A 14,311-nucleotide genomic window follows, 5' to 3' on the forward strand; every position below is an offset into this window, starting at 1 on the left:
ATGTAAAGGCCTTTTCTGTTTAAAGTCAGATATGACAGGGTGGTGCTGGAACTGATAACTCTTTCTAATTTTGTACATAACTCTAGGGAGACCCATGAGGTACCTAAATTGCTATCTTTTCATTGCTAGTCCATTGATCTGCATTTTAGTCCAATGAATTAATTCCTGCTCCTATGAATTCTTTCAGATATATTTTATAAGTTATGTTAGAAATGCCTGTTAAGAGTTTTTTTTAATCTTGGCTGTTATAACTAATAAATAATAATATATATATTTATTAGATAAATAATGTTCTATGTTTCCTTCATTAATATCAACATTCAGTTATTTTGGTATTAAATGGGCCAGTTTTTCCCTCTTCCGTTTCCTGTTCAAGGAAGGGATTTTTAAACTGTTACATGAATTTAGAAATGATTTTTAAAAAATGGTTATTAAATGGGCTGTATTTGCAGTTACAAGTAAGCAGCCTGAATTTTATACTTTCTGAAACAAAAGCACTGGCTAATTAAATCTAGCTGAGAGGCTAGATTTATTAATACATGTATAAATATATAGAATTCTTCCCAGCAATATAAAGGAGAAGACAAAGTGGAATTGAAGATTTTGAATGGAAAGTGAGCTGAATGACACATTTGCTCCTTAAAGAGAGGTCATACAGTTTTTTTTAAATCATCTGTATTCTTAAATCGACTGAATGTAAAAACTTTGCCAGAAGTAAGATGAGCCAAGGCAGTCCAACAGAAATAGCACTAACATCTCATCCTGGAATCTACAAGCTGTTAGCAATAAAAAGCTACAGATAAATAACCTGCTTAGATTTACACTAAGAGCAACTTTGGTGTAGTGGTTAAATTTGGACCAGTCACTCTCTCTCATCCTGAGGAAGAAGGCAGTGGCAAGCCACTTCTGAGAATCTTGCCAAGAAAAGTGCACAGATTTGTCACTAGGAATCAACACTGACTCAAAGGCACCAAAAAAGAAAAGAGAAAGATTTACACTGGATTTAAAAATAGTTTTAAATGCAGCTGAACTTTGTATACATATTTATAGCTATTTACAAAATAATGAGTAGCTTAAGCTCAAATACTTCCAAGCATTTGGAGATTATGTAGGTAGCTGTATTTCATTCTGCATCAAGAATATTTTGGATGCACGTTTTTGACTAGTAAACTTCATTATTCAGAATCTTTCAAAGACAGCTCCGTATATGTCAATATCCCTTCAAGCAAACTAGTTCTGTATACAGAGTATTATATAACATTCAAGAAAATACATGTATGTGGTTGTTTTTAGATAACTTCTGTTTTTCCATGAGCAACAGTGTTTCTTTGAGAATTAATAGAATTTCCTTGCTACATTTCCTCCTGAAAAAGTAGTCAGTTACTTGTAGTTCTTTATATCTATTCAAAGAATTTGTACATTGAAGGCAGACAAGTTGCTGCCTGTCAGATGTTTTGGACTTGCACTTCTGTCAGCCCCATGCAGAATGGATGGCCAGTGGCACAGAAAGTTACACACCAAAATACCTGGAGGGTACCAGGTTGCTGTCTCCTATTCTAGATCAATATCACTATGAGTTTTAAAAATAAGAGTGTAAAATATTTTATATCATCATTGTCATAAACATAATCATTGTTGTACCTGATCAAGGGGTATGGCTAGTTTAAAAAATAGTTAACTCCTATATGCATTTAATAGAATGCAAATTGGTAAGAATCAGAGAGAAATATCCTAGACATGAAACTGAGAATAAAACAAAAGTGAGCTCAGAGATGTCAAATCACATATTTACTCCAAAATAGTACAATAAAAAAGTAAACTTTTTAGAAACTGGTAGGGCTTCCAGAATATCTCCTCCATCCAGGTAAAACACCAACACAGAAAGAATGGATACAAAATATATCTCATAACCTTCATAAAGCAATTTGCACTTGAAGGCAAGCCAGCATCTTAGATGTAAACTCTCTTCAAAGAGAAGGAGGGCTGACATTCCCTCCCCTTCCCATTACCCTCTTTTAAACAATAACATTCATTGCCTAAGACTAGACTGTGTTTTTAAAATGAATTTTGCTTTGTGTTCTTACTGTTTTCATTGTATTCCTTTATGATGGATTGTTTTATTATTGATAGTTTATTGGATTGTTTTTATTGAAGATTGTTCTTAATTTGTTTTTCTACATGGCTCTTTTGGGAGAAATTATTAAAAATAATATATACACCATCAATAGAATATGACCCATGCACCGTCACATACTTCCTGTCATTTCCCCTGTTCTTCAGGATATTACTCAGCCAGGTTTACTTTTCCTTTCTGGGGCTTGGTATGCTTCAAAAGAAAAAAACTGGGCTATAGCTGCCTATCATTTCTATTTCCCAAGGATATTTTATGGAGTTCATATGGGGTCCAGAAGCATTCATGAAAACAACTTGGCAGTTGGTAGTTGGTGTCTTTCTTACCAGCCTCCCAGTTTAAAATAGTATTTTTAGGGCGGAGAAGGGGTGTGTGTAATATGAGTTTCAAGAAAAACATCTGGGAACAGAATGACATATATAGGCAAACCACAATGTTTTCTAAGAAAGAAATAGTTATGAAATACACAAAGATAGTTCATGAGTTATCCAAAATATGGAAAACTTACCATAATAAAGGTGAAGTTAATCTTAGTTTTTAATTATGATTTGGAAAAAAAACTTTTAATTTCCCAGTCAGAAACATTTGGCTTTTTTAATTTAAATTACGTGGGTGTTCTATTGGATAATAATTAATTTTTAGGAAGGTGTTATTTCCAGGAAGTCTAGTTGAAAATCCCAAACTGAAAATTGTATGAATGGGAACTTCTTACACTTCAAAATGATACTTTTCATTTTCTGGTAGTTAAAAGTTTCCAGGATGGAAATCAGAGATAACATTTATTACTTCTGTATTAAAAACTCTAGTGTACAAGGATTTCAAGAGTTAATGTGTAAAAAAATGTATAGGTTTAAATGGAGTGAAAACTTTTTACTGTTTATCCTAAGATCTATAAATGTTGCCAAATTTATAGATATATTATCTTATTGAAACAGATAACCAGGAATTCTGTTGAGTGCAGTAGCTCCTCCTATTCTGTAGTCGAAACATTATATGGGAAAATTATTATGGGCATTGTATTTTTGAGGAGTGTGCATAGCGACTTATAGTTTTTAGTAGAAGCATGTGAGTCACATAATATAGGTAGTCCTCACTTAACAACCACAGTTGTGTCTAGCAACTTTGTCACTAAGTGACACAGTCATTAAGCAAGACATGTGACTACGAGCTTACAACCTTACTTCCCATTTTGTCATTAAGTGAGTCACTGCAGGTCATTAAGTGAGACATCACGTGACCATGATTTGTGATTTTGCTGCCAGCTTCTCCATTGTCTCTGCTTGTCAGAAGCCAGCTGCGAGGTGTGTAAATTGCAATCAGGTGACTGTGGGATGCTGTGATGGTTGTAAACGCATGCCAGTTGCGAAGTGCCTGAATCTAGATCACGTGACTTTGGGGACACTGCAATGGTCATAAGTGCAAGGACCAGTCATAAAGTTAGTTTTTCAGCACCATCATAACTTCAGATGGTCCCTAAAAGGACAGTCGTTAAACAAGGACTAACTGTATGTGATTCATTCATTGATTCAGTGAAGCGTGTCCACATAGATCTTTCAGATCAGTTCAAAAGCTCCTACTTTAATTCAGTGCATCAAACGATGATTTGAAGTATATATATATCCATAGCTGCTCCCTATTTACTGTAGCTTTGCAAGATTTGGTGGGTGACTTTCCTAACACTTCCATGCATGTCAGAAACTCTGTAAAAACCAAACCATACCTAAAACAGCTAAAGTGAACAGCAAAAATAAACCATCCCTTCAGGGCAGCTTTCACATCATAGTGCCAAAAGCCCAGTGGAATGCAATATTATTTAATGGGGTCTCCATGTAGTTCAATGGAATGGTTGTTCTATAGTGTGGGGACTACTACCAGGAAGGAGTATTTCCATGCCCTTACCCCTTCACCTTATAAACTTGGCTTTCATACATTTTTGCTACAAATGTATAAAAATGACCAGATAATTCTGTGGTGCACCTAAACACCACTTGAACATAATGGCTGAATTAACCATAGTTAGCAGAGCCTTGCAAATCAGTTTCCAAAATATTCTGATTTTTCCCCTTCACGTAATTTTAATTCTAATACAATTTGGTTAAAGATGTATAGATACAACACTTGATTTTTCTTTTGCCAGACCTTCTAGGATTAAAAAGCAGTTGGTTAAACAATTTATAGGTCAGAAATCCAACTCACTGGCAAAAATGTAATAAGCTGTTTCTTCTGTCAATTCATTAGGTTTCTGTGCTAAGCATTCAGGTACAGGCATTTCAGCACAGTCAGTGAGTTTTGAAGGCATATGTCATTCAACACTACAGCACATTGTATTTCTGTTGTAGACGTACAGAATGTGAAACCTTGTTCTGCCACCTGTCACAGAAACAGTGTAGCCTAACACTGGAGCCTTGAATTGCATATTACTCTGCAAATCTACCACGTTTCCATGCTGGGCATAATGGAAAGGGCTTTGCATTCTTTACCTTCAGTGCAAAAAAATTCTGCCAATTCACTGCATTTCCATGTTGGTTCCAAGGGATGGGCTTCTCTTTTTCCTTGGCCTGCACAAAAATAAATAAATTAGAAGACAGTTATTACCTGAATCTGCTACAGTCTGCTAGCTAGGCTAGAAGATGATAGGTGAATGCATAATATTCCAAATTCAAACCAGTTGTTTCAAGCAAATCACCCTGTGTGCCATGCTGTTTCATGACATTCTGTGATTGGTTTGTTTGTGTATTTTTTTTTTTTAATGCTTCCATGCCTTGGAGACTTGAAGGATTGTTTGAGGTAGGCCAGCACAGCAGGGATTCTTTATTATAGTAACATAGAGTAATGGAACTTTGAAAGCCTCTCCACATTTTTCTCTGTCCTGTCATATACTAGACAAAATCAAGGTGATGTTATTTTGAGTTTCTTTCTCACACTTTTCTTTCTCATGTCTGCATAATCTTTTCTGCAAGTTCCCCCTTAACAGTTCATTCCTTCCTTCCCTATTCCTATGGCCAGCTCTGTATTCCTTTACATTGTTAAACAGACATATGTTCCATCCTTGCTGCCATTGGGTGAAGCCAGTTAGAAGGAGGAGGAGGAGTGGGATAAGGGAGAATTAGTGAAGTACATATTCAGCTGTTGCAAATCATTTTGGTCATGACAAAAATATGCTGCCTGCCATATAAGTAAGTATGTAATCGTTTTAAATATAGTTGTTTTCCCATCTTTGCTATGGGGAATCCAGGGAGTTGTAATATATGTCATTTTTGTGAGTTTTGTGTATGTTCAGCTTTCTTTTTCACGTAGGTTGGCAGATGCAAAAGAACACTGTATTTTTATAGAGAGTGTTGCTATGCTTCTGAGTTTCAAATTACTAACATTCAAAAACTGTGTTGTTTGTTGAGCATTACAGGGAGTGTACTGTGCATTTGATAGAAGCTTCAAGCCAGTAGCCAGAGAAGTATATTTTTGCTGTTATATTCTTCATGGATAGTTTTGCTAAATTAATCCATTTCCTCTTTTTTATATATATAACGGTATTATTAAAGATTATTATGTATTTATTTAAGCAATTTATATAGTGCCCAATTCACTCATGGTGACTCTGGGTGGCTTACAGAAATAAAAACCCCAACTACAAAACCCACTACACCCCCTCACCCCCTGGCGACAAAAACACATTTACACTAGTCATTTTATGGGCTTTTTATTGACCTGGAATCCCCAGGCCCACCAGCAAAACCATGTCTTCGAGGCCTTGTGGAAGAGTATCAAGGTGGGGACAGGCTTATGGCTGATGTTCCACAGGGAGGGAGCCACCATGAAGAAGGCCCTTCTTCTCAGTCCCATTAGATGGACCTACTTAATGGGGGGACCCGTAACATACCCTGCCTCCCTGATCCGGTGGGTCGGGCAGATGAAACTGGGAAAAGGCGGTCCTTCAAATAACCTGGCCCCAAGCCATGTAGGGTAATTACATGTAGAAAAAATAAAAACTAATACAAACTACAAAAAATATAAAAAGAAAAAGAAAAAATAGAAATGTAGAAAAAATAATAATAAAAAAAGAAAAAAATATATAAAGTAACTCCCCCTTCATCACAAGTATAAACTATCTTTAGTAAGATAGTTACCACCTTCTCTTAAAATACAACAAATGCTCCTTTCTTCCCATATCTAATCTCTTAACTATAAACAAAATCCAAAAGCCTTGTCATTCATTTCTTATCAGCAAAAGTCCATTAAGGGCTACCAGAGATAACTATACAGGTGAAACTCGAAAAATTAGAATATCGTGCAAATGTTCATTTATGTCAGTATGGCAACTCAAAAGGTGAAACCAATATATGAGATAGATGCATTACATGCAAAGCGAGATATGCCAAGCCTTACTTTGGTATAATTGTGACGATTATGGCGTACAGCATATTTCAGAAGTAAAAAATAATTCCATAGGCGATTAAGAAATGAGGCTCAGTCAAGTTTTTTGTCAATAAAAGCTGCATTATGACTGTGAGCTTAGATGGAATCCCCGACTTCCACCACTCGATTCATAAGCCAACCACAAAAACCTTAGTTCCTGCAGTCTACTCATGAGGACCTACTGTATGGTGTGCACATGGGAAATCTCACAATCTCTCCATTCTCTGGAGAGGTTTTGCTGGCCAGGATCCTGCATCTGGCCATGAATCTCCTCTGTAAATGCTATCCCACTTTGGCAGGGACATCTAGTTCGCCATGACCTCACCAGAAGCGATAAAATTAATCCAATTCATCTTGTTCAGTTCTGTAGTTGTTTATGTAGGCAGGCAATCTGCAAAAAAAAAACATGCTGCATTTTTATTATTTGCTACAGGTTTTTAAAATCTTTATTAAAAAAAAAAAGTCTCTTTGGACAGGGTTTTTTTTTTTGGTAGGATTAATAACAGATTTGTAAAATAAAAACTAGGTTACGGTATGAGTGAATTTATATGATCGGTATCCCAAAAATGCTCATTAGCAGCTCCTAATTAAGATAGAAAGAAACGGTAGGTGTTATGTTGAAGAGCGCTATCCAAACCAACAAAGCAGCTTCAAAAAAGTTATTTAGGTAAGAAAAGATTAGATCCACAAATAACGTCATAGGTGTGCATACATGAGTTTGAGCTAAAAGCTATTTTAAATATGAGTCTCTTACCAAGTTATGATATGAATTTAAGTGTGTATCTAGCATGTATGTACCCCTCTATATTGCTAAATAATAGAACTATCAGTTAAGGAAAGGCTTAGAGTTAATATTGACCATTCTCTGCATTGAGTAGAAAGGTCCCCTCACTCACCCCGCCGCCTCCTTTTCAGCATGTTTCTTTGAGTGGTACTGCAAAAAGTATTTTGTGGGAGTTTTGTAATCTTCCCACTTACCCACACACTAATCCAGCTCAGATTTACCAGCCCATATTGTCTTTTATTACAACCAGCAATCTGTGTTCAACAGTCAGTTGCTTGAATCCATTTCTGGCCTTCTCCTTTCTAAGCTTCTCCTTTCCAGAGTCTTCTCTGATGGTGTTTAAAACTCCAGCTGTGATCTGATATTGATACCAGCCCACATGCAGCCTTTCCTTCTATGAAAGCTTTCCTATAAGACTCTGTACTCTCAATTTTTTATCAGTAAAATGAGTACAAACTGTTTTCTTTGGATATTCTCATGGATACATAAAGAGCCAGGGAGATGCTGTGGCAGAGAGCAGACTCATCAGCCCAACTTCAGTTGGAGTTAACTATTTCAGTGTGAAAGGGGAAAACATATATAATACTGCTTCTTTTATTTGTAGTAATACTTCAGTATTGAAGGCAAAAGGAGAAGAGGACGGCAGAGGATGAGATGGTTAGATAGCATCACTGAAGCAATGAGCATGAAACTGAGCAAACTCAGGGAGGCAGTGAAGGACCGGAAGGCCTGGCGCAGTATGGTTCATGGGGTCACGGAGAGTCGGACACGACTTAACGACTAAACAATACTTCAGTAATATCCACCACACCAAATCTCAGATTATATAAAGGGATTCTACATTTTAAATGCATTTGGCTTTGCTTTCAGATATATACTATAAGATGAATTTGGGGGGCTCATCATACAGCAAGAGGATTCTTATATCAAATATGGCTAACAAGGTCTGTGTTTTAAGGATCCCTCACCATTGTATGTAAGAGATCTGTGAATGAACAGAGGTATCTTTGCAACTTTCTTGAGCAGGGATGTGTAAACGTTCAGTACAGTGTTTGTATCTAACTGGATTTAAGGAGTCCCCCCCCCCCCCGGTTGCAGCTAGCACAATTGAAGTGTTGCCAAATACCATTAATTTGGATAATGAAACAGCTGTATCATTAACTTACAAAAGCATGGTATAAGCTGATCAGTGAATTTAGGTTAAGAAGTAGTGGCTATCTTTCAGTTCTTTATGATGATCATTAACATTTTTAAAAATCTAGAAACCTTGCCTCATATATCATGCACAATACATTATACATTTTAACAACTGGGGAGGTCAGCAGAGAGAATGGTAATTATTGGTGAGCTGTCTCCATCCAGATGTAGTCACAACAGTCATATCAACTGAACTCATAAAAAGTGCTTTGAGACAGGCTGGTTCAACCTCCAGCTAGGTATCTTTTTTTTTTTCTTCAAAAAGCTATCAATAGAGAGGCAACATGATGTTTTTGAATTATGACTTTGGTAATTCCTGAGGTAGGGGAAATGAAGGTTAGGAGATGCTGCTTCTTAACCACTACACAAGTCTTCCCTATTGTGGAATAGCCTACTCTTGGAATAAAGTCTTACACTATCCCAGTTAACAATTCATACAGCACTTAGTATCAAATAAATTGTGACCATTTCAAATTTCAATTTAACTATTGTGTTCCATTCTTTGTTTTGTACTTTAGTTATGCTTTTAATTTTTCTCATTCTTACTGTTCATACTTTTTATTCTAATTATTATTTAATTACTTTAATGTTTTTATTAGATTGCTATAAACTGCCATGAGTCTTTATTGATTTGGTGGTATACAAACATTGAGTGTGTGTGTGTGTATCACGAACACATACACACACACAAACTCAGTGCTTGTATACCACTCTAACACACACACACACACACACACACACACATATATATCACTACTTGGGTTATGAAACTCTAATCTTTTGGATACATTTCCTACGCTTGGAATAAATGGTCAGATAAAACTTGTCTATGATATTTTCTTTTACTGACACTTCATTAATTGTAGAGTTAATTTCTACAATTAGAAACATTTTAGATTTAAAAACCAGGTACTCTTCCCATAACAGTAGAAACTTTTAGAAATAGAGTTAGCTTACTAAAGCTTGACTGGTCAATCTTAAGCATTCTGGGCCAACTCTATGGAACTACAATATTTGAGTCATGTCCTAGTAAACATTAACTGTTTTTAACAGTTTAATAAAGCAGTGGCTACAGATTTCAAGTTTAAAATAAGATGTCTAGGAAGATGGATCATATTGTGTATGTCTACTATTTTCAGAGACAATCTTTTAAGAAATTTATCCCTTAATAGGAATAATAATTTATAAAGGATTTTTATATTCTGCAATCATATGTATTTAAATAGTTTTCTTTATCAAGATCAGGAATGGGGAAACTTTTTTGCCAAGGACTTTGTTCCTCAAGGATAGTTTCTTGGGGGCCCTGAGGTGGGCAGTCTGAAACAAATGGGTGGAGCCAACATTAAAAATAAATGGGAACAAGCACTTTCTCTTTGATTTCTCCCTTTTCCAACACTTTTTCTTTATTCCCAAGGAATAGGCTGCAGGAAAGGGATAGCTAACTTTACCAGAGGTGTGCATTGAACTCTTGATGGTTGTTTCAAAAGTAGGCCTTAGGCTATATGAAATTAGCTCAGAGGCTGCAGATTTCTTGTCCCTGATGTAGATTAATACATTATTTTTGATGCAGGATTTGACAGTGATTGTCACCCAGTTAGTTGGACCACACCCCCACAAAATATAATACCTTGTATATTGACTTAATTCTTACCAAATAGTTTGCATTGAGAAGAAACAATACAGATAATTCTGTAACAAGCTGTGCATTACTTAAGATAGTTGCTTTTAATTCTAGTATTCTGTTCTTAATTACTGTATATGTGAAATTTAGTTTAACTTTCAGTTGAAGGAGTATTTTTAACAGCAGTAACTTGTCAGCATCTAAGTCTTTTACTAGGTATTTTACTCATTTTTAATGTCAGTACTAGATTAGTACATATGACATCATATACATACATATGCATCATAGTATGCCCATCATTATACAGAATTTTAAAAAATGAGTAATGAAAGAAATTGAAGCAGGAGATAAGAGAGAAGGAAAGGAACTCTGACTAAATTCACTTTACATCAAACCTATTTACTATACCTCTCCATGCTGTTCTGTCCTTACAAACCATGCTAGCTTTGATCATGTCCATACACTAATTTATACTTTGTCTTTTGTTCTTTAAACTTCTCAGCTTTCTTTTTGAGGATCATATTAACTCCATTGTACCACTACTTTCAACTTTTTTCCCCTTCATCTCATCCACTCTTTTTTCATATAAATTTTGCCATTATTGAGAGGCCATTTTGAGATTTCTCTTATATGAGAAGATTTTGGGGCGGGGGGGGATCAATATTACTGTTAGAAAGTACAGCAGGAATTAAGTTTGCCTAGTATATATACCCCCACAAAACAAATTTATAGTAATTACTGAATTAAAACATCAAATGATTAATCTTTTCAACAATACAGATACTTTTCAGATAATTATGAGTTTCAGATTATAATATACTTGTATGTGAGTGATTATGGTTTCAAAAATGAAAAGCTTGCATAAATTGTTTTAATTTAAACTAAATGAGAAGCATGCTTAATCACAGGCATTGTTGGTTATTTGCTAAAATCAGCTCCCTCTCAGGTCACTGATACACATAGTGCTGGGTTTGTTTTAAAAGAGTGTATCTATAAAATGGTTGAAGTCATTGTACCAGTTTTCTGTACTTGTCAGTTAAAAATAGTCAAGTAACTAAAATTATGTGCCGCCTTTCTGGTGAATTTTTACTGCATTTGATTTAAGTGCCTGTGTGAAAAATTATAAGGAAGAGTAATATAAATTTCAAGAATTGGAAAGACTGGGAGAACATTTAATTCTCGCTGGAAAAACCATAGCTGATTAGAATAGAATTATTAAAATTAAGCAATACAAAATGAGATTTAGAAAATTGTAAAATAAAAATCGAACTGCAAATATATACAAAGCAATTGCAACTTTAAAATTATATGGCTTTTGCAATCCTAGCATGAGCTTGGTATTGCAGACTATTTAATTGTCTGCCAATATTAAAATTGGGAATTGGAGGTGTGTTGCAACGAAGAGTACGTAGTTAAATACTCTGTTTACTGCATTTTAGTAACCCTAATAATTACCTTTTGGAATGCAAACTAACATTTAATATTAATGAATTCAAAGCAAATATTAAATAGTTTACTATTTGTACTTTGGTCTGTTGACACAGGAATGCTTTATACAGTTTAATTTTGTAGAAGTTATATCCATTAATGTTTTCACAAGCGATCTTGGCTTATAAATCAGAAGTAGCAATTGTCACAAGATGCATGGATCATAGCTTTGAAAAGATGTGCCTATAGACTTCCCGCATGGAAGCATTGGTACTTCTGTTACAACTTGAAGTTTGTTTGTCATTCATTAGGGAATACCCCCAGTTTTCTTTTTGGACTTAAGAATCATTACTCTTCCATTTCAAACTGAATGGAAGCCAGATACAACCCTTTGAGCCATTTCCATACTATAGCCCTGTTTATTTTGTACAAGCCTGATTCAATAAAAAGTTTCCATTTCCACATTTACTTTACCTTTGAGAGAAAGAATTTCATGCATTGTTTTATATATTGGAATTGCTGTCCAGAAGAGAGCAGCCTCTACTACTTTTGTATAGCATTGTCACAGTATAGTACAATTACACTGGCTTTTACCTATTCTTCAATCTAATAGGTGCATTGGGAAGTGCAGGATTTTGAATTTAAAAGAGCGTATAAGAAGCCATTGTGCGACTAGAGCAGCATCAGCATCAATTTCTTTTATGTAAATGTGTTTCCGTTTCATATATCACTTGTATCAAGGTCTTTGCAGTTGTGCTGTGAGATTATAAACTGCTTTGCTAATAATGTACTTCATTTGTGCAGGCAGAGGGAGAAGATAGCCTTAAAAAGATGCAGTTAATGGAACTTGCAATTCTGAATGGTACCTACCGAGACGCCAATATCAAATCACGTAAGTGCTATAGTACTGTATAACTTTTCATATGTGTACAAGAATTTTAGTTTTTTATATGCCAAATGGGGGCAGCCAAAATGTGTTGTCACGTGACATTTTATAGCTTTTTAAAATATCCTTGGTGCTCACAGGATATTTTGTTATTGCTTTATGTGTATTATCTTGCTTTCTAGAGCATGCATACTCTCTGTCCATATTTTTGTACTTAATAATATAGTACAGATGGAGCAAAGCTTGCTGTTGAAAGAAGAGGTATTGCACATATTTTCTGGACATATCTTGTTTTAATTAAACCTTCACTAAACATGTTCCTAGTTGTAGTGACTTCTACAAAATAAATTCTACATAATTCAGCCATAGGGGCAGAGTCTTGGCATCTTCAGGAAAGTGTAGTTCTTTTATCCGTTAGGGGGATACTCAGAATATAGTACATTCTGTATAGTATTTTTGCTTGTTTTCCAATTTCCCCCACTTCTTTAGCTGTGAATACAGAGATCAGTCATACAAGAATGATGATGACTTTGTAAACACTCTTAGTTTGATTTAGCATGTTTTCACAAATGCATGTATTCAGGGTTATCTGAAAACTAAATGCTTTTCACTTACTGATTGGATTATATTTTAGTCATGTTGAAACATTAACAGGCAAATCATTGCATTTTGAGAATAAGAATGGTTAGTCTAACCACTAATAGATAATAGGCAATTATATTTCACATCAGTGCTCTTTTATGTTTAATGAATCACAAAATGATAGAAATGCAAGGTTTTCTGGTGTGTGATGGGGTCTACTACAACACTTGCTCCATACCTGTTCCTACAGTTGATTCATGTTCTAATGTACACATATAAGGAACTGCAGTACTGGCAGTGGCAAGGTTGCAGATCCCTTGTATGGCAATATAAGGCTGAATTTGATTCAGAGCTCAGGCACTGGTTTAGAAAGTTATTTTCTGTTGGATTTCCTTCATCCATAATTTTAGATAAATAGTAGATAATATTTCAGAAATTTGCAGAATATTTAAATATACGTAGTACTTGTAGTTTCCCCTGCAAATGATAATGTGGGAAATTTAGTGTATGTTTTAAACTGTAATCAAATATTAAGCAGTACCTTTAAAAACTTGAGTCCAGAGACACACTTGTCCTATATCGCTACCAATGAATCTAAACAGAGTCAAAATAAGAGTTTGTTTATTTAATATGCTGCCACACTCTATTTGGACTCCTGGCATTAAAAGAAAAAATCCAAACATAAATTGAAATAATGGGTAAATACGCTATTCATTTGAAATGTCCCTTTTAGTAAACTTGTATGGACTTCCAGCTGCAGAGCTTTAAAATGAATTTATGCATACAGGACCTTGAATTCCCATTCACTGTAAGTGATCTTGCTTTAGGCCTTGAAATTATTGAGTTGACAATAGCGTGGGTTTGCTTAAATTTTAGTCATGTAATCTGATACCTGTTTGAGCATCTGATCTCAGTTTTCTTCACTTTTGTCATTAAATAATGTTTTGCAGCTTTGAGAGATTATTCTTTCTTATAAAATACAGAAACAATTTCTAGAATAGTGTAACTTTTCTTTTTTAATACTGTGGTTTGGATAGTATGATTTTATGGCAGCTTAGGGGACAGCTGAATTATACTTAATACTTAGTTTTTATCTGAATTTTATTTTTAGTTCTTTTCTCGTAGTCTAAGTTGCACTGTAATATTCTCATTAATGGTCTCCAACTTTAACTAGTAATGTGGTGGTGCATTCAAACCACATCCCAATACATTCTTTTCATGCTCTAAATTCCCATTAGGAAAACACTGTCAGAATTTCTAAAACTTTGA

At 35.0% G+C, this 14,311-nt stretch overlaps 1 protein-coding gene across 7 annotated transcripts in view; it reads left to right on the top strand.

Annotated features, from left to right (window-relative positions):
* QKI (QKI, KH domain containing RNA binding) overlaps positions 1 to 14,311 on the top strand; it is a 123,434-nt gene that overhangs the window by 91,739 nt on the left and 17,384 nt on the right. For all 7 annotated transcript variants that reach the window (XR_003084838.2, XM_007429405.3, XM_007429410.3 and 4 more), the window contains exon 5: positions 12,379 to 12,466. Coding sequence is in view for 6 of the 7 variants with exons in the window: in XM_007429405.3 (XP_007429467.1) it covers positions 12,379 to 12,466 (88 nt within the window). In the remaining variant the exon portion in view is untranslated. The remainder of the gene's footprint in view (positions 1 to 12,378; positions 12,467 to 14,311) is intronic.

This window comes from Python bivittatus, unplaced genomic scaffold, assembly GCF_059951505.1.
Source record: "Python bivittatus isolate LINGU-HERP-01145 unplaced genomic scaffold, Pbiv_v1 ctg000020_np1212, whole genome shotgun sequence".
Lineage (NCBI taxonomy): Eukaryota > Metazoa > Chordata > Lepidosauria > Squamata > Pythonidae > Python > Python bivittatus.